A 22,046-nucleotide genomic window follows, 5' to 3' on the forward strand; every position below is an offset into this window, starting at 1 on the left:
TGCAAAATGTTTTGATCACAATTTTCTTGGTAATAATTAGCAGAAACAAGAGGGGTATTAACATATACTGTCAGTGGTACTTAATACAGAATATAAGATTGTTTATCCACTAAGTTTTCCATATTCTAATTTTTAACAAACATAGAAAAGAAACAATATATATGAAACATTTGCTCAATATTTTTAAATTATCTTTCTAATTGGATGGATATTTCAATTTTAAGACTATCTCCTGATATGGTTGAGTGCTTGCCTACCTTTAACAAGGTCCTAGGTTTGCTCCCTAGCACCATAAGAAAAAAAAATCTCCAAATTAAATGACCTTTCATTTTTTGGGGGGAGGGAGGGCAATAATATTCTGGAGCTTGACTCAGGGCCTTAAGCTTTTTCAATTAAGTTGGTGCGCCACTACTTGAGCCATGCCTTTAGTTCTGACTTTTTGCTAATTAATTGGAGATAAAGATTTCAATAATTTGTCTACTCAAGCTGGCTTCAATCTGGAATCCTCAGATCTCAGCCTGTAGGAATGAGCCAATAGTCTCCAATACAACAATTCTGGAAAAATATTAGCAACTTCACAAATTTACAATTTTTCAAAGAACATTAAGTACATACTTGATAAACAATCTACAGTATTTTTCACTTGCAGTTGAAAACATAAAAGTACTGAATGAGTAAAAAAAATATCACTTTATAAATGAATAGTTGGCAGTTTGTGTTATTTAAGTTTTAAAGTAGATCAACCACCTTGCTCGGTGGTAGCACACACCACAACCAGCACTGGAGAAATGGATGCTGAAGGATATGGAGATGGACACTAGCCTGGGCTACACAGTAAGAACTTGTTTATAAAACAGCAAGAGGAATATGAACTACTAAGTATAAGCTATTATTGACTTATTCAAACAGTACTATGTTTCCTTTATCTTTGGATAACAAGATTCCTTACAGTATGAAAAGAGACCATCCTTTTACTGATGAAAGGCTTCTAATCTTATTCGGTTTGGATCTTCAGGATGTCTCAAGGCAATTCCATTGCGCAGCAGCAGCTCAATATAAGGTGGCCAAAAGGAAGCATTAATTTGAACATAGGGATCATGTGGAACATCAAACATTCTATTTATAAGGATCTAGGAAAAAAAATATTCAAAATATACTTCAATTGGGAATGAAGTTTTCCACCAAAGAATACTGACTTCTTACTTTGAATAATTGTTTAATTTTAAATATTACAGTGGTTTGATTTTTTTAAGACTACAAATACGATTGGATATGAAAAGTTTTTAAACAAATGTCTGCATCTTAACTTTTGAAAACATTTCCTAAGCCCTGGTTATAAAGCATTTACAATTCTTCTATTTCTTTTAGGATTAACAATTTTTAGGATGAAAATAAGAATATTAAATATAAAATTAATAACATAGTTGGAAATGACATGCCTATGAAGCACATAGGGGGGAGGGTTGATTCCCAGCAAAACATACATACACTCACACACACACAGAGTTAAAAATTAAAATTGGGCACTGGTGGCTCATGCCTGAAATTTTAGCTACTCAGGAGGATAAGATCTGAGGCTAGCAGTTCAAAGCCAGGCAGGAAAAATCTGTGAGAAACTATAATTAAGGTGTGGTTCTTGTTAGATTACCAGCCTTAACTGAAAAAGCCAAGTGAAAGCTTGAGGCCCTGAGTTTAAGCCCTCATGCCAAACACACACACACACACACACACACACACACACACACACACACACACACACACACACACACACACACACACACACACACACACACACACACACACACACACACACACACACACACACTCAAATAAATTAAACAAAAAAATTGACAAAATAACTTGAAGAAGTTCAAAGTTGGCAAGTGTGTCTTAATATTTCAGAAAAATGAAATCCTGAAGTAAAATTAGAAAGGCTGTAAAAAGAAACAGACACAAAGAGAAAAATAAAATCCCAGTTCCAGTCCTCAAAACCCCTAATCTATAGATAAATCTTCAAAGTAGTCAAGTGTATCCTTATCTTGTCCTGCAGTTCCTCTCCTAATTATCTTTTTTATTTATTTTGTGTGGGTACGCCAGTCTTAGGGATTGAACTCAGGGCCTGGGTGCTATCCCTGAGCTTTTGTGCCCAAGGCTAGTGCTCTACCACTGACCCACAGCACCATTTTTGGCTTTCTGGTGATTAATTGGCAATAAAGAGTTCCATGGATTACCTTGCTTGAGCTGTCTTTGAAACATGATCTTCAGATCTCAGCCTCTAGCTAGAAATACAGGCTTGAGCCACCAGTGCCCCAGATTAAGCTTCATAATTTTTTTAAAAATTGTATCCAATAGCCATATGCTACTGAAAAATTATCCACATGTACATGAGTTAATATTTTTCAGTATTTGTCATGTGAAGTGACAATTTTCATTTAATATGGTTATGACATCCTTCTTGGCACAAGTGGCTCATACCTATAATCCTAGCTACTTGAGAGGCTGAGAATTAGAGTATTATGATTAGAGGCCGGCCCTGGCGTAAAAATTCACAGAACCCTTTTTCTCAACTCAAAGGTGGCACAGTGGAATATGCCTATTATAGTATACTACCTGGGTGACTGAGGTTGGCTAGATTGCTTTTCCATGCTTGTCTGAGCAGAAAAGTATGCAAGACTCCATCTCAATGCAGGGAACTTACATGAGTGTAATATGCCAGTTATTCCAGCCACTTCAGGAGCCTATTGTATGAACTGTAGTCCAGAAAGAGGCTGGGGAAGAATCAAGACCCTATATCTGAGGATCACAGTTCAGGGCAGGAAAGTCCATCAGATCTTATCAACAACAAACCACCAAAAAACCAGAACTAGAGTTGTTATTCAAATGGTAGAGGACTAGCTTTAAGAAGAAGGGGGGGGGGGGCTGAGTGGCCTGGGAAGGTGGCTCAGTGGTAGAGTGCTTGCCTAGCATGCATGAGGCCCTGGGTTCGATTCTCAGCTCCACATAAACACAGACAGGAAGAGGAAGAGGAGGAGGAAGAGGAAGAAGAGGAAGAGGAGGAGGAGGAAGAAGAGGAGGAAGAAGAAGACAAGGAGGAAAAAGAGGAAGAAGGGGGGGAGGGGCAGGCGCTGGTGGCTCATGCCTGTAATCCTAGCTGCTCAGGAGGCTGAGATCTGAGGATCACTGTTCAAAGCTAGCCTAGGAAGGAAAGTTCATGAGACTCTTATCTCCAATTAACCATCAGAAAACCAGCAGTGGTGCTGTGGCTCAAGTGGTACAGCACCTTGAGCTGAAGAGCTCAGGGACAACACCCAGGCCCAGAGTTCAAGCCCCACAACCAACCAAAAAAAAAAAAAAAAAAAAACAGAAGGAGGTATAAAAAAAAAAACCTAGCTCATGCACAGGGCCTAGGCCCTGAGTTCAAGACCCAGGACTGGCATCAAAAGAAAAATAAGATTTGAGGTACAGCTATTGCAATGGTTGAGTACCTGCCAAGCAAGTCTGAGGCCCAGAGTTTAAATCCCAGGACAGACAAAAAGGAAGAAAAGAAAAGCAAAAACATTCCAAAGTAAACACAGAATTTCAGTATAAACAGAAAAGGCTAGTATTACGCTAACAGATTCTAATTATATATCCAATAAATGTTTATATATTTCCTTTCAAAGCAATATAACTCATTAAGAAAGATACACTGAGTTGTGGAGATGGGAGGGAAGGGATGGTAGGGGAAAAACAAAGGAGGCGGCAACATTGCTTGATAAGGAATGTACATACCTTGCTCATGTAATGGTAACCCCTCCGTACAGTATTTTCACAATAAAAAACTTATTTAAAAAAGATACACTGAGGCACTACTTACTGGGATAAAAGCAAAGAATTTTTTTTCACCTAATATAATGAAAGAAAGTTATTTTTTCAGGTACTGGATTTTGAACACACTTGCTAGGCAAAACCTCTACTAAAGACACATGTTTCAGCCCTTGAAAGTCTTCTAAACTTACCAATCCCTGTTCTTCCTAAATTCCTCTATGATCAATTTACCATGGATTTATGATACCAATAATTGTTCTATCACTTGATCCATGCCTTAAACTCAACTTTTTTTGCTGGTTAGTTAAAGATGGAATCTCACAGACTATTTTCGGACTAGGCTAGCTCCAAACCTCACTCCTTCAGGTCTGAACTTCCTGGGAAGTAAGATCACAGTTGTCTCATTTAAATATTTTTAAATATATTAAGTACTTAATATGAGTTTAATAATGACAAGTTCAAATACATTTTTAACAGAAAAAAACTTATAAGACAAAATTTATAACACAAAATGAACTTCAAACAGAAAAAGTTGGAATTAATCTTTCTGTGCATAATGATAAAAGAGTGTATTTAAAGAAAAATTTGATTACTTTCTACAACTGTGGAACATTCACTCAAATATTTTAGAGTATAAAGTTGTTGATAAGGTCTGTCATTATAACAACACAGGATTTTAATATGCAAGTATTAAATAATATCACATGTTGGGAATATAGGTAAGAGCTGGACTTCAATGACAATTTCTTTTAAAAATAAGAATATCCTTCCTAATATAGGAAAACACTAATACCAATTGTATAGTAGAATTAATTATAAATATATTTAATAATGTCAAAGAATTAAAGCAAGATTTTTGTTTTTAAGCTTCAGTGCAACTATTCAGAAAGGACTAATTCTAAAACTATACAAAACACTTACCTCAATTATCTCATTCAATGTTATCAGCTGTGCAGTTGGTTCAACATTTGTCTTTAAGAAAAATGAAACATCTGACATTGGCATAATATTGAATTATATTGCAAGACTTTTTAAATTAACATTTCTTAGGTATAGTAGTATAAGGTAACTTTTACAAAGCTCATAATTAGGTGATTTTTAAAAGGATCTTGAACATAACCTGTTGTACTTAAGTAGGATTCATAAAAAGAAATCTAAAGTTTCTATGACATATAAAACATAACTCAAGCTATCCATAAACTTGTATTACACATATTATATATAAGTACATAAAAATGTAATTTTTAAATCCCCTAACAAACAACATTGTGAAAATGCACAATCACAAGCTGGCTGGCCTTAAGACTTCTGCACAGCATATTCTGTCTTAAGAGCAATGTCTTGCTAATCTTGAGATTAAAAACAAATTCTAAACATTTTTAAAAATTCAAAGAAAATAAAAACTTGACTGGGCATAGTATTGTACTCAGAAAACCATAGGAAGCTATAGTAGGAGCATCAAGAGTTCAAAGCCATCAGCACTACATACTCAATAATTTCAGATCAACCTAGCCTACATGACACAACAAAACAGGATGGTACAAGCAGATAACAATTTACCATTTTAATTGTTAAGCCAGGGTTTACTGTGTTTCCAGGGCTAGTGTCAAAGTCCTGAATTCAAGTAATAATACTATTCTCTTTAGCACCTCAAACCCTTTTCTGGTTTTTTGGGTTTTTGTTTGTTTATAGTGGTGGAAAACAAAAACAGGCATAGAGGATGCTAGAAAAGTGCTTACCACTGATTTAACTTAAGCAAGTATCTTACCATTTTATAAAACGTGACAAGAGTTATTCTACATCATTCTAAAGAGAGTGAAGAGCTAGGTGCCAGTTACTCACACCCATAATCCTACTTAGGAGGCTGAGATCTGACTGAGCACCACAGTTCAAAGCCAGTCTGGAAAGAAAGACTTTTATCTCCAATAAATTACCAAAATAGCAGAAGTGGAGCTGTGTCAAGTAACAGAGCACTAGCCTTGAGCAAAAGAAGCTCTTCAAGCCCCAGGATCAGCAAAATAAAAATATAAAGAGTGAAGATATCAAATATGACTTAATAACCCCATGATGATTTCTGGTAATCAATGCATCTTTTTGGTGCTTGAAACCTCTGGCTATATGAGTAAAGAAGTTTCATAGGTTAAAAAATATATAATTGAAATAAAAATGGGGAAAGTAGAATTAGAAAATTTATGAGTTAACTGATGCAAAAAAGGATAGAGGCAAGAAATCATGACACTCAACTGGTCACTAGAAGAGTGTCATATATTTTCAGAAAGAAATGGATAAAATAGATGACAAAAGTCCCTAACAAATATGATTCCAAATATAATTTCAATGATAGGGGAAACAACACCTATTAAGAAAATTAGAACTTCTTTTTTCCTTTCCTTAGTATTCTCACATTTATTTACTGTCTCTGAACACACCCTGGAAGAATAACTCAGTGGTAGAGCATAGGCTTAGCTCAATTTTCAACAATAATTTTTAAAATCTGGTGTGAAATGCACATCTGAAATCACAGCACTGGACAGGCAGGAAGAGGCAGGAAGAGCCTGACTTTAAGACCAGTCTAGGTTAAGTAATAAAACCCTGTCTGAAAAAGAACTCAACTGTTATATTAAAAAAATGCGAACAGAAAAAAACAAAGGGTTTTCTAGATAGAAAACAAAGTATAAGTCACAAAAATGTGAGAAATCACTACATAGTTGCTGAATCTGCAGCAGAATGGTTGGATTCGCTAAAGATATAGACAAAGAATGACGAGGTAAAGCTAAACAAAGCCTAATGTATAAATCCATTAGCCTAAGACTCATATAGACATCCTATCAGAGACCAAATATTTTTAGCTAAAAAAGACTAATACACTTATATTTTAGAGAGATCGTTCTGGTGACATTTTCAGCAATTTTTAAACTTTTTCAATTTCAATTTTGAAAGTTTTTATTCATATATCGCTTTAAAGACTAGAGTTGAAGTATTCATAATCCATCACTGGATAAAACATTTGCACTTGTGGAAAAGACATTTTATCATAATTATGATTTAATCTAGATTAAGCTAACTGCTTAAACAAACATATTTTTGCCAACATTTAACTTACTTTTAAATATACATATAATCATTATGAAAAATTTGGGCAACATCTTGCCCATGTAATTGTAACCCCTCTGTACGGTATTTTCACAAAACAGAAAAAAGAAAAATTTGGGCAACAGTAAAAAGCAACAATCAAAACCATATACACAAAAAAGGCTATTTAAGACATAAGTATTACTACATTTTGGGGTACAAATTAGATTCAATTTATAAAATTTTAAATAAAAATCTGTTTTCCATTTAGCAATATACTATAAGGACTTTATCAATTCCTTTGATAATATTCAATATATTATTTTTAATCCTAAATTTCTCCCTTCATGCATTTAATCAATACCATCTTATTTAATAGCCAAGCAGATTCTCATTTTTTAGTAAATATAATGGGATGATGGCAAATTTCTACCTTGTATCCATATATTTATATTCAAAACATGTAGGCTTTCCCTTTGAGCCTAACAAAAACAGAATCAAATACAATAATCTACATGAATGTCCTACCTTTTTCCTTTTAGTTTTTCCACCAGGCAGAGGAAAATAGTATTCAAGAAATTCACCCAGGGCAATCAAGAGTTTCTCCTTAAATTCTTTTATAGTGAGTATTTTTGCTTTCATCTCATTAGTCATTTCAAGTCTAAAAATATTAAAAGAAAAATATTTAGCTGAAAAACACCATATACATATTCCCAGTGGTTTGTAAAGTTAACAAAAATCTTTGTTGAAACTTCATTTCCTCCAACTAAATAGCTTTATGAAAGTAATAATCTGTACATAATGTAAGAAAACTAATAGTACTTCTCAGTTAAATCATTCATAAAAGATTATGTAATAGTGTTTAAAAATTAGTGCAAGCCAGACCCCAGTAGCTCATGCCTGTAATCCAAGCTACCCAAGAGGAGATATGAGGATAATGGCTCAAATTCAGCCCAAGAAGTCAACTTATGAGACTTAACCATCAAAAAGCAAGTGGAGCTGGGCACTGGTAGCTCAGGCCTGTAATCCTAACTACTCAAGAGGCTGAGGTCTGAGGATCACGGTTCAAAGCCAGCCCAGGCAGGAAGATTCATGAGACTCTTAAGTGGTAGAGTGCTTACCTTGAGCTGAAGAGCTCAGGGACAGCACCCAAGGCCCAAAGTTCAAGGCGCACAACAGACACACACACACACACACACAAAGCCTAACTGTAACTGGGCTCAAACGGCAGAGCACTAACCTTGGAAAAAAAGCTTTGGAACAGCACCACCCAGACCCTGAGTTCAAACCCCAGTACATACACATACACACAAAGTTAGACAAGGCTCATGTCTTCTTTTCCTGTAATTCATGTAACACAAATTACCTTGATTTAGAATGCGCCTCAATCTGACTTTCCAGTTCACTTTGGATTGTAGTAAGTGTGTCCATTATTTGTTGCTGTTCATCCAACCACTGCTGCTCTCTTTAAACAAAGTAAAACAAAGCAAATAGCCAAATGAAACTATAAATAACAATTAAACATATGAATTAATGGTTAGTCATAATATTAACACAAATATACCTTGCAAAGTCTTCCTTTAACTTTTTATTCTTTGACTGAATAGTGGGTAGTATAATTTCAAGATCATGTTTCAATTTTTGTAACTGGAACAAAATAATTGATGTTAATCTCTCAGTTTTTAATCCTATAAAAAGTTTTGTTTCTGAATTTATAGATTAGTTTAGGATACCTCAATTCAGAAGTCATTAGTAAAAATGCTCAGCAGAAACCCTTTGAAAGGTTTAATAGTAAGTGCTACATTTTTGTGACATTATAAATCTATAAAGAAGCCAAGTGTTAAGTGTAAGTTTGAAATTCTATGCCTCTTTATACGTGCCTTCCTATGTATCACTTCCATTTAGCTATTCATCTATACCCTTTTGTAATTTTTTTTTTTTTTGGTTGGTTGTGGGGCTTTTAAGTTGTTGTTGTTGGTCGTGGGGCTTGAACTCTGGGCCTACGTGTTGTCCCTGAGCTCTTCAGCTCAAGGCTAGCACTCTACCTCTAGAGCCACAGCGCCACTTCTGGTTTTCGGAGTGGTTTATCGGAGATAAATCTCACAAACTTCCTGCCTGGGCTGGCTTTGAACCATGATCCTTAGATCTCAGCCTCCTAAGTAGCTAGGATTACAGGCATGAGCCACCGGCACCTGGAGGTTGTGGGGCTTATTGAACTCAAGACCTGGACTGTATCCCTGAGCTGTTTTGCTCAAGGTTAGGGATCTATCACTTTGAATCATAGCACCACTTCTGGTTTTCTGGTGGTTAACTAGAGGTAAGCGTCTCACACACTTTCCTGCTCAGGATGGCTTCAAACTGCAATCCTCAGATCTCAGCCTCCTGAGATGCTAAGATTACAGGCATGAGGCACCAGCACCCAGCACCCAGCCCATAAATAAAATGTGTCTCAAGTTCAGTGAGTCTCTCTACCAATTACTAAATTCCACTGCCACATTTTTTTCTGTATTTATCATGGGATCACTTCTACAGGTCAGTACCAACTTTGTGCCGGGTAGTACTGGACTACTATCACAAAGAACCATAGATTAGGCAGCTTAGAAAAAGTAGAAATTTCTCAAAGTTCATTATGCTGGAAAATTTAAGATTCAGGTGCCAGCATATTTCCTAACTGGCAAAATTACTTCCTTATACACAGTGTCTTCCTGCTGTGTCCTCATATGATGTTAAGAAAAACCTTTTGATGTTCATAGACACTTGGAAGGCATTTGTCCCATTTAGGAGGAGGACAGAATCACTGAGAAATCTAAACTCCTGAAATGCTTATATTAGGGATATTTCAACACAGAAATTATTGTTCTAGGAGGAGGCAGAGCAACACAAATATTTACTCCACAGCAGAAGATGTGTTCAGTCATTTAGCTGTGTTTAGTCCTTTTGTTTTTAGGAATAATGTTTAATCAGCTAAAAAATAGAAAAGCAATTAATGTTACATATTAACTAGAAATATCAACAATAGTTCTGATATGAAACTTAAGTCTCTAAAATATTCAATTTCATATTTAAAATTATTTTAATATTTATACTTTAAATCTTCACATGTAAGGGTAGTTTCATCCTAACACATTATAAACTGATTCTAAAACAGTTCTAGTTATAAGTAATTTGAAGTTACTACAAATTTTTGCATTATTTACCTCTTCCTTCCCTAATGTAGTTAGAACATCATCAGTCAGAGGAATTACTACAAAAACAAAACACAAAATTATAGATATAGTTAATTCGCTATCATTTGATTTTGTGGTTTTCTAAGCTTACTCACACTTCATTTAAATACAGACATTTTATGGTATGTGTGTGTATGTATATATATATATGTATATATATATGTATGTATATATAGTTTTAAGGAATTATTTGTAACATCTTTGCATACCTAACAAAGTAAATGTAACGGGGTAAACTTAATCATAGTTATGAATTTTGTTTTCAGTATCAGTTTTTCTAAGTTCTCAAAAGCAATCAATGATCTTGTGCTCCTCAAATTTTTCTCTATAGTCATATGATTGAAACTCTGTATACATATCCATACATACTGTATACATATCCATACATATAAACAAATATAAACATAAAAGCTTTATATCATTATTGGCTTTATAAGACTAGAATCTTATCATATTTACTATCCTTATCTTATTTTCACTCAAGCAGCATTTGCATAGAAATACTTCTTAGACATCTGGTAACATCTAATTTATCATTTTAATAACTGTTTAATATTCCATATTGAAAATGTGCTGAGTGATTCACCTAAAACTGAGCACTAACTTGGTACTTAGCTTTTAGTTATAACAAATAGAATATATTAAGTATCCTTTATGTCTTTATGTACAGGCATTTTTATTTCCATGGAACATATTTCGAAAAGTGGAATTTTGCAGAATTATGTATTTTGAATTGTAGAACATGCTACTACATATACCTCTAATAGGTACATTCTACAGATAGAGTCTATTACCTAAATATATTCCAAAAATAGATAGGGCAATAACTTAAACACATAACAAAAAATTATATATAATTTTCTACAATTTTTACCAGAGAAAAAAAACCTAGCATTTAATTTATCTAGCATTTAATTTATAATGAGAAAATTGTTCAGTCCTCACAAGAAAGCTTACCTTTCCTAATCAATGTCTATTTAAAATAACTTCAAATGATAGACTACTGAAAACTTTTAAGGAGAACTAGGCACTAATGGCTCATGCCTGTAATCCTAGCTACTCAGGAGACTGAGATTTGAGGATCACAACTCAAAGCTGGCCAGGGTATATAAACCCAAGACAGTCTTACCTCCAACTAACCAACAAAAAGCCAAAGAGGAACAGTAGCTCAAGTGGTAGAGTGCTATCCTTTAATACAAAAGTTCAGGGACAGGGCTGGGAATGTGGCTTAGTGGTAGATTGTATGTCTAGCATACATGAAGCCCTGGGTTCAATTCCTCAGTACCACATAAATAGAAAAGGTGAGACGTGGCATGTGGCTCAAGTGGGAGAGCACTAGTCTTGAGCAAAAAAAGCTCAGAGACAGTGCATAAGCCCTAAGTTCAAGCCCAGGACTAGCAAAAAAAAAAAAGGTATCAGCCATCAGCCAGGCACTGGTGGCTCACGCTTGCAATCCTAGCTACTCAAGAGGCTGAGATCTGTGGATCTTGGTTCAAAGCCAGCCAGGGAAGGAGTGTCCGTGAGACTTTTTTTTTTTTAATATTATTTTATTTTATTTGAGAACATACTGTACAGAGGGGCTACAATTACATGGGCAGCATAATGCATACATTTCTTACCAAGCATTGCAGCCTCCTCCTTTGTTTACCCTTCACCTCCCTTCCCAGCCTCCCCCCTCCCCCCACCCAATTATACCCCCCTCCCCCCCCCCACCGACTTTGTAAAGCTGGTTTTGACATGACATTTTGTACTTCTCATTGTTGCAACAGAAAGTAGAGGACCATCCTTTTTTTTTTTTTTTTTTTTTTCTGTCGGTCGTGGGGCTTGAACTCTGGGCCTGGGCGCTGTCCCTCAGCTCTTCAGCTCAAGGCGAGTGCTCTACCACTTGAGCTACAGCGCCACTTCCGTCCGTGAGACTATTATCTCCAATTAATCACCAGACAACTGAAGGGGCGCTGTGGCTCAAGTGGTAAAGTGTTCCCCTTGAGCTGAAGTTCTCAGGGACAGCACTCAGGCCCAGAGTTCAATCCCTATGACCAACCCCTCACCCACCATCCCCCTCCTCAAAAAACAAAAAAACAAAAACAAAAAAAATGCTCAAGGACAGAATACAGGTTTCAAGTCACAGAACTGGCATCCAAAAATAAAAAAAAGAAAAAATAGAATTTTTTAAAAAAATATGTGTCATAGGCCTGAATAAAACTGCTTGTAAGCAATGCCAGGTATGGTTACTGTTAATATATGTATAACTGTACCTTAAAGGACTATGTATTAAGAAATGAACACCAGCCTATAACACTACAGGGAGATCATGGAACCTTCAGGACGTTATATCCCCATAGGAAAAAGGGTGTCGTTGGAACACTGCATCTGAACTGGGAAAAGGATAAAAATAAAGAATAAAAATAAATATAAACTAAGTCTGGGCGCATATGGCTCACACCTATAGTCCTAACTATAAATTTAAGAGTATAGGCATCTCTGGCTCACACCTATAATCCTAATTACCCAGGAAACTGAGATCCAAGATTTGAGATTCAGAGCCCGCCTGAGCAGGAAAGCCTGTGACTCTTAACTCCAATTAACCACCAGGTGTGGCTTAAATAGTAAAATGCCAGCCTTAAGTGAGAAAGCTAAGACACAGAATCTGGCCCCTGAGTTCAAGTCCCAATGTTGACAATAAAGCAAACAAGGTTAGGAGAGTAGTTCACATGATAGTGTTATATCCATTCACAGATGTTAGGATCAATCTCCACAACTACAAAAGCAAAAACAAATAGAAATGCTAATGAAAGACTAATAGATATTAATGAAGATATGAAATGATATTAGAATTCACAGAAAAATAGCAGTTAAAACAAAAATTTAGTTAAACTGGGAAAATGAGATTTCCTAGGACTGCTCTTTAGGGAATGTCAAAAACTGAAGTAGTGAATGATAAGCCTACAAAGACGATTAAGAATGAAATGGGGGGCTGGGCAGGTGGCTCAGTGGTAGAGTGCTTGCCTTACATGCATGAGGCCCTGGGTTCAATTCCTCAGTACCACATAAGAAAAAAGCTGAGAGTGGCGCTGTGGTTCAAGTGGTAGAGCGCTAGCCTTGAGCTGAAGAGCTGAGGGACAACACCCAGGCCCAGAGTTCAGGCCCCACGACCGGACCCAAAAAAAAAAAAGAATGAAATGGAAGAAGTGGCGCTGTAGCTCAAGTGGTAGAGCGCTTGCCTTGAGCTGAAGAGCTGAGGGACAGTGCTGAGGCCCAGAGCTCAAGCCCCATGACTGACAAAAAAAAAAAAATGAAGAGGCACTTTTCTTTTTTCTTTAAAACAAAAAGTGACAGAGGGATCAAAATTATTATTATTGAAGTCAGACTGATACGCTTTTGTAGAATAATCACAAAACAATGTGCAATTATTTTTAATGAAGTGTATTCCTAGTACATCTGGAACATAGCTCAAGCAAACCAAATGGATCATGTAAACTCTTGAAATCACTAAATTCATTTGCCATTAATATGTGTGCCAAAATACAAACTTAAAAAAAAAACTTACGTTCAGGTGTTTCATTCTGCCATTGCTTGAATTCAGCAGTCAAGCATTTCACTTGCATCATCAGTAATGATAGCTACAAAAAAAAAGAATGAAAATTAGATATTTTTTGTAGAAATGTGTTCTTCTAATTACATTTGGTAATTCATCAGGAATTTATACTGTATATAATGAAAAGTAGAGGTGTAATTATATTTTCTTCCACATGGATATAGTTGTGTAATTACTGCTATCTAATTATTTTAATTATTTCTCAAAGATCTGAACTAACAGACTTCTCATGTTTTACATTTTTTTTACTCTTTTTTTGTAGTACCAGGGCATGAACTCAGAGCCGCCTACTATCTAGGTCATCAGCTCTCCTTTTCTTAATTATACAGTCTTGCATATTTGCCTCATTGGGACTTTGACCATATTCATCCTCCCAAGTATTTTAAACTCTTTTTAACTCTTAATTATATTCACTTATCTATCCATAAGCCAATCTCATAGTTCTCTTACTATAATGGATATCTTACCTAGAATAAAAATCAATTAAAGTTCTATACAGATTGTAAAAATATCTTATTAGATCTAACACAAATTAAGATTATACCTGCTCATATAGAGGTTCCTCAAAAGATTCCACATAGAGCTCCCCTGACCCAGCAATCCCACTTTTGGGCATTTACCCAAATGGATCACAACAAGACCACACTAAAGCTACCAGCACAACTATATTTATTGCAGCATTATTTACCATAGCTAAGATATGGAACCAACCCAGATGCCCCTCAGTAGATGAATGGATCAAGAAAATGTGGTATATATACACAATGGAATTCTATGTCTCCATCAGAAAGAATGACATTGCCCCATTTGTTAGGAAATGGAAAGACTTGGAAAAACTTATATTAAGTGAAGTAAGCCAGGCCCAAAGAAACATAGGTTCCATGGTTTCCCTTACTTGCAATAACCGGTGTATGTCTGAGTCAACCAGAAAAGGTCACATAAGTTGAAGTTAGGGAAATGAACCCCAAGATAAGTATTCAAATGTTTTTTTTCTTTCATGCAATTGTTTCTAACATATTTATAAGATGATTTTTTTGTTGCTTTGTATGTCCCTCCCCCACGGTATAATCCCTGCTTTCACTGTATTTGATGTTGGTATAATTTGTGGAGGGGAAGGGAAAAAACAAATGGGTTAAATAGGGATACAGGTGGACCCATTGCAACAATGAGATATACAAGTCATTATGTTGAAAAACGAACTTTACAACTTTGGGGGGGGGGGGATTGTATAGGGGGAGGGGGGTATGGAAAGGGATGGGAAGGGGAAACAAAGGAGGAGGCAACAACGCTTGATAAGAAATGTACTCGTTATCTTGCCCATGTAATTGTAACCCCTCTGAATGGTATTTTCACAATTAAAATAAAAAAGATTATACCTGCTCTAATTTACTTTTAATGCTCTAATTTTTTACAGCTTATCCTAGTAAGAAACCACAAAAAAATCACTCAATTGTTAAATATATATATGACTAGTAAAGGTAATTTTAAATCTGCCTTTTTTTAAAATTATAACTTGTTCCAAAATACTTTAGAAGTAGTGCTATAGCTCAAGTGGTACAAGTGCTAGTTTGAGCAAAAGGAGCTTAGGGACAGTGCCCAGGCCCAGTCCAAAATACTTTAGGTTTCCAACTCTTTTATTAAAAAGAGTAGGATTTTTTTAAACTGATAGCACAAGTATTAACTATTATACTTGGAACATATGTAAATAGATATCCTTTTCCAAAAAGAATGAATTACACGTACCTATTTTTCAGCAAGAGAAAAAAAGGTTCATACCTGTGCATTTGAATTAGTGAGTGTCTCAGTTCCAATCAGCGACCATTTATTCTGACACTTAATTTAAAAGAAAAAAAAATAGTTAAACACTATAACCTACACTATTCCACTTTAATTTAATATTCCTCCACAACATACAAATACCTGATTTAAGAATCTGTTGAGCCAGGTCCAACGGCTCATGCTGAAATCCTATTTACTCAGGAGGCTGAGATCTGAGGATCACAGTTCAAAGCCAGCCCAGGCTGGAAAGTCCGTGAGACTCTTATCTCCACTAGAAAACTGGAAGTGCCACTGTGACTCAAGCAGTAGAGCACTCGCCTTGAGCTGAAGAACAGCACCCAGGCCCAGAGTTCAAGCCCCATGACCACCACCACCAACAACAACAAAAAAGAGTCTGCCGAAGTGAATACAAACAAAAAGAAAAAAGGAGCAATACTGTAATAAAAGAAGAAGAGCTAATTTGATTCATAAGCTACATAACAGAAAAAATAGGGAGGAAATAAGAGGGAAAGTATTGTAGAAAAATAACGAAGTATGTGAGAAACTAAAATCATAAGGAAAAAAAGCCTTGAAGAGATTTTGTTTCTGTGCTATTAAAAACAACCAAAACCCTTAATATCTTAGAGGTAAAAAATGAGTAATCTTAATCTTGTTTCTAGTTGTAATATTTGTAAAAACTTTTTTGTTTTGGTAGTTGTAGTTCTACGGATTGTTGCACTTGCTAAGCAGGTGCTTTACTGCTTGAATCACCCCCCCCAGTCTTTTTGGTTTTGGTTATTTTTAGGGCACAGCCTTACCTGGGTTGCCCAAGACCACAATTCTTCTATTAATCCTGCTAATTACTCTTGATATAATAGAGATGAAAGGTATTTGCTAGCCTAGCTTTCGATTGTTGAGAGGAACCTCATGAATGATTTTGCCTGGCTAGTCTGGAACCATGATCATCTGATTTCTATACCTCCCAAGTAGCTACGCTTATAGGAGAGTGAGCTACAGTGTCCTGCTTTTCTTTAAAATGTTACTTTTAAATCCAAATTTCTATATTGGAAAAAAATACCAAAAAAGGATTAGACAAATTATCTAGTTAATATAATAATGATACAGAGTACCAAGATTTCAGCTAAAATTTTTCTTTAAAAAAGACTGCTTAATAATGCTCTGCTCTAAATCTTTACTGGAGGATGTAAAAACTACCTGTGGTCTGTATTATACACTGCTATTTTAAGTTTAACAAAGTTTTACAGAAATATTGTACACAAAAACTGGTTCTATCTCATTATAACAGAATTACATCTACATTTCAAACTTATAAATTCATGTTTCTACTCATAAGGATATGTTGCTTCCACACTTCTGTATTTTCTATTTTAGAAACTAATTCCCAACCACACATTGGTCCAATCTATGGACCTAAAATAATATCCTTGGCAATTTAATTCTTCTACATTCTCATTCACTAACTTCTATGTACTTCTGGTTCTAACACTTTCCTATCTTTTTTCTTTTTTTGGGGGGGGGGTGGGGGAGCGCTGGTACTAGACTGATTTCAGGGCTTCTAACCTCATGCTTGGCCTTTTCCACTCATAACTGATGCTCTGCCATGCCTCTACTTCCAGCTTTTTGATAGCTAATTGGAGTTAAGAGTCTTAGGGCATTCCTGCCAGAGTTGAGTTGACTTAGAACCTTTATTCTCAGACCTCAGTCTCCTGTGCAGGTTGACAGTGATTTACGCCTTCATTATTTCTGTTATTTTTTGAAGGGGAGAGTGGTACTCACATTTGCTAGGCAGGCACTCTACTACATGTACTAAGTCTCCAGCCCCTTTCTGCACTCATTTTTTTAGGTAGAGTCACACTTTATGCCAATATCACCTGAGTTGTGATCCTAGTACTTGTGCTTCCTTGCTATTGGAGATGACCAATTGTGTGACACTGCACCCAGGCTAATTGAGACGGAGAATTTGTTTTGCTTGGGTTGGCCTGGAATCACAATTCCCAGTTCTATGCTTCTTAAGTACATAGGATTATAAACTTAAGCTTATAGCCACTGCACTGGGCACCTAAATTACTTAACAGGACTACTATTCAAGCTTCCTAAACTTCTACCTGTGACCTCACTCTTCTGCATTATTTTCTTCAAAGCTTTCAGAATAATTTTTTGATTGTCATGCCAATTCTGTGTTCATAGTCTTTCAGTGGCTTCTCATAGTATACATTCAACAAAATCCTTTGTGTTCCTCCTCCTTTTTCAGTTTCATTTAACAAGACTTTCTCCTAATTACATTTCCATTAAAACTCTACTTAAGAGTTTTAAATTCTTCAAATTGCATTTCTATTCCAACACTTTTTTTTGACTTGCCCAAAGTCCTGAGGCTTGAATTCTGGGCCTGGTCATTGTCCCTGAGCTCTTTTGCTCAAGGCTATCACTCTACCACTTAAGCCACAGAACCAGCTTCTGGCTTGTTCTGTGATTTAACTGGAGATAAGTTTCACAAACTTTCTTGCCCAGGCCAGCTTTGAGCCATAATCCTCAGACCTTAACCTCTTTTGAGTAGCGAGGGTTAAAGGCATGAGCCACTGACGCCCAGAATAACACTTCTAATATTTTATTATATACAATATAATTATCTTACCTATACAAGGTAATAATCTCAAGAGCAGAAACTACCACAATTTTTCCTTTTTCAATAGCTGATTTTGTATATGCTTTTTCAGTACGTTTTTATAGGTCCAAAAAGGTATACAATTATCACATATGATAACAGCTTTGGAGAACCAGCAAAATTATTTCCTTCCTAACCATAATTGCTATTGAAATTCATGTAAATATTGTAATACCTGACAAATCAATTTTATCTTTTGATACTTACATTTTCCATATCTTTCCAGAGTTCTTCACATTCTTTAATAAGTTCTTCTTCAGAATCTATAACAAATTCTGTACCTGTAGTACTATCTGGATCTAGATCTTGCTCAACCACAGACATATCCTTGGTGATTTTTCTTAGCCTTAAAGGAAAAACTAAAATAAAAAGTATTCATTTAAGATTTATTTATTGATATGATACATATGGATGAGGATGTTTCTGATACAGTATACAAGGTATTTGTTTGCTGAGTATCATGTGCATTAATAGCAGGATTGTAGTCACTATGCAAAGAAATGAATTATAAATACAAATTAACAATAGTAAAGGTCGTGGAGATTCCTAAGCATTTCACTGCTTATAACTTATAGTGTCACCTCCAAGCTCCAAATTCTACACTGTTAAAAAAATTTTTTTTAAAACTAAGGAGAAAGATCTTTCAAGAATAAAAAAAGGTGGTCACAAAAAAAGAGAATTATTTATTGAACACATTACCTGTCAGATTCTCATCTAGGTAAAATACAGCAAAGATCAACATAGACAAAAATCCTTCATTCTAAAGGAAAATATTAATATAGTATTCCTGGATTTTAATAAGTTGAGTATAGACATTATGTACATTTATCCAGACAACAGAAAAGAACTAATGTCTGATCTTACAACTCCAATATGAGGTATATATCCAAAGGACAGAACATTGGTATGTTGAGGAGATAACTGTACTCTCTCATGTTTACTGCAGCTCTAAATACAGTAGTCTAGATATGGATAATGCTTATAAACAGATGAATAAACGAAATGTTTCAACATAAGAATGAAATGCTGTTATTTGCAGCAATATGTAAAAACAAATAACACATTATCACCTATATGTGAAAGCTAAAAAAAAAAAACTCATAGAAATAAATACAGCAACCAAGACCAATTTCCTTAATGTATAATGAATGCCTGTAAGACCAACCAACCACCATTTAAAATTAAAAAAAAAAACAAAAAAACCTAAGAAAGTGATTCCCATCAAAGGAACCATCAATTACTTTAGGGGGAAAGGCTATAATAATCCTTCAACCAGGCTTTTATAATACAAGCAATTTTTTGTGTCTGAATTTTACTTTACAATAATCAACAAAAACAACCCAACAAAAGCGGGTTCGGGCTGGGAAGGTGGCTCGGTGGTAGAGCACTTGCCTTGCATGCATGAGGCCCTGGGTTTGATTCCTCAGCACCACATAAGCAAAAAGAAAAAAGCCGGAAGTGGCACTGTGGCTCAAGTGGTAGAGTGCTAGCCTTGAGCTGAAGAGCTGAGGGACAGCGCCCAGACCCAGAGTTCAGGCCCCAAGACCAGACCCCTCCCCCCAAAAAAAGTGGGTAATGGCCATAAATGGAGAATTCAAAGAAAAATTAACTTTTAAATACACAAAAAATAACTAAGCACCTGTATTTTACAAAAATGCAAATTAACAAGTTTTAGTATTTATTCAGACTACAACAATATAAAATTTGATAAGAACAATATAGTCAAGCATATGGAAGGAGACCCAACTACTCACAGAATAAGCAACAGTATTGGAGATTGAACTCAAGTCTTAACCATATTCTACCACATAAGCCATGCTTCTAGTTCCTTTTTGTGTTAATAACTTTTAAGGTAAGGGCTAACTTTTTATCAGGCTGTCTTGGGCTCCAGTCTTTCTACTTGTGCTTCCCCATGTGGATGGGGATGGCAGGCACTCACCAAGGCACCCAGCAGCCATTGTGCTTCCCCTATGGCTAGAGTAACAAGCATGTATCACCTCACCCAGCCACTTGTTATAATGGAATGATTTAAACTTTTTATCCCCGAGTTTGCCTCAAATTTCAATCCTCCATCTTTGCATCCTAAGTAGCTATAGAGTCTGGAGCTACCCTGTCTAGCTTGGTCTTTCTCTCCTCTGACCACTCCTCCCTCCCCATTTTGGCCAGTGTGCCAGCCCTTGCCCTGTTTTTCTGACACAGAAATTCTTCTTCTAGGAATAATCCTACAGACATGCTTATAACTATATACAAGTATGCCAATTTATGACATTACCTGAAAAAAAAACTTTACAGATATGAACTCTACACCAAACTGTCTAGGTTATCCCAACTTTGATACTGAACAACTATGGTACCTTAGACAAGCATTAGCATACAAATAAACAAAAATATTTACTTCTGAGTCAATTTCTTATCTGTGAAATAAAAATCCCATAGGGTTATGAGAATTGAATGAGCTAGTATATATGAAGTCTGATCTGTATCTAGCAAATAATTATATCACTGTTAGCGATGAACATCATCAATAATCTGAATGTAGCTAGACCATATAAGTAACTGATGTCATATCTGAAAATCTTTACATAAAATATGTTCTTTACCTAACTATAATAAAGCCAAGAACTTGTAATTTACAATTATAAAATATTTTATTCTATAATAAATTATATAAATATTTGCTTTAAATACACCTTAACTCATAAGTGTGAACTGATCTTTTTCCGTACGGTAGGAAATTGATGAGTAAAATTATTTTATCATTATGCAAAAATATAAAACTGTATGCCTATGACGCAGCATTCATATACAAATAAGAACATTAACATTTATTCTTTCCACACTGGAGCACACAAGTCAATTGTCTGCCACCTGCAAAATTACTGTCAGAAGAATCAGAAAATGATGATGTGCTGATCTCAGACTTCCAGTATCCAGACCTTTCAGAAGTAAATTTGTTTACTTCAAAACACATACACCAGGGCTGGGAAGGTGGCTCAGTGGTAGAGTGCTTGACTTGCATGCATAAGGCCCTGGGTTCGATTCCTTAGGACTATATAAACAGAAAAAGCTGAAGTGGTGCTGTGGCTCAAGTGGTAGAGTGCTAGCCTTGAGCTCAAGAGCTGAGGGTCAGCACCCAGGCCCAGAGGTCAGGCCCCATGACCGCCCCCCCCCAAAAAACAAACCCCATACACCTAAACACATTTAGGAGTTTACCTTTATCCTTTTCTCACATTTTATATCTTTAAATCTATCTTCCTAAGAAAAAATAATACAGGTCAACTTTAGAAATTCTCAAGTTAAGATTAGAATACATAATCACTTGAAGAACATCACTATGTTTAGGAATATTATGACATACCAACTTACATGCACTCTTTTCACCAGGAAACTATTAATATTCATTAGTGTTAATAACATTAACATTAAACATTAAAGTTTTTATGTAACCTAAGCTATATTCACTTATTAAAAATGGTTCCTCATATGAACCATTAATCACAGCATAACTAACAATGTGTAGTTGAAAAAGTGTCTGCCCTTGTGAAGCTAAAATTCTTATAAAGAGACAGAAACTGAACCGTGAAATTATTTCAGCCAGCTAGAGGTGCTTTGTGGTAAGTTATACAACATAGACAAGTATCTTGAGAATTCAGAATAGTGAAGGTTAGAGAAACTTACTTGGAAGAATAAGGCCAGTAGGTAATAAATATTAGTAAATGTTTATTAGATCCCTACACTACGACCCTTAGCACTGTCTCTTTACTATTACCAGGTTTGTCACAAAGACCAGACACTGGAAGTATAAGCTATACTGATGTAGAGATGTTTTCAAGGCATAAAAACAAAAAACAGGATATAAGAATGGGTAAGGCAAGCCGGGCGCTGGTGACTCACGCCTGTAATC

The 22,046-nt window shown here is 35.6% G+C and overlaps 1 protein-coding gene across 1 annotated transcript in view; it reads right to left on the minus strand.

Annotated features, from left to right (window-relative positions):
* Positions 1-22,046, minus strand: part of LOC138834376 (centromere protein K-like) — a 23,434-nt gene continuing 1,388 nt past the window's right edge. The window contains exons 2-10 of the mRNA XM_070033004.1: positions 18,350-18,501; positions 15,478-15,534; positions 13,654-13,726; positions 10,077-10,123; positions 8,444-8,526; positions 8,246-8,344; positions 7,408-7,540; positions 4,729-4,779; positions 1-1,130 (exon numbers count right to left, since the gene is read on the minus strand). Coding sequence (XP_069889105.1) covers positions 972-1,130; positions 4,729-4,779; positions 7,408-7,540; positions 8,246-8,344; positions 8,444-8,526; positions 10,077-10,123; positions 13,654-13,726; positions 15,478-15,534; positions 18,350-18,466 — 819 coding nt within the window. The 5' untranslated portion in view covers positions 18,467-18,501 and the 3' untranslated portion in view covers positions 1-971. The remainder of the gene's footprint in view (positions 1,131-4,728; positions 4,780-7,407; positions 7,541-8,245; positions 8,345-8,443; positions 8,527-10,076; positions 10,124-13,653; positions 13,727-15,477; positions 15,535-18,349; positions 18,502-22,046) is intronic.

The sequence above is a fragment of the Dipodomys merriami genome, unplaced genomic scaffold, assembly GCF_024711535.1.
Source record: "Dipodomys merriami isolate MVZ:Mamm:240054 unplaced genomic scaffold, mDipMer1.0.p SCAF_213, whole genome shotgun sequence".
Taxonomy (NCBI): domain Eukaryota; kingdom Metazoa; phylum Chordata; class Mammalia; order Rodentia; family Heteromyidae; genus Dipodomys; species Dipodomys merriami.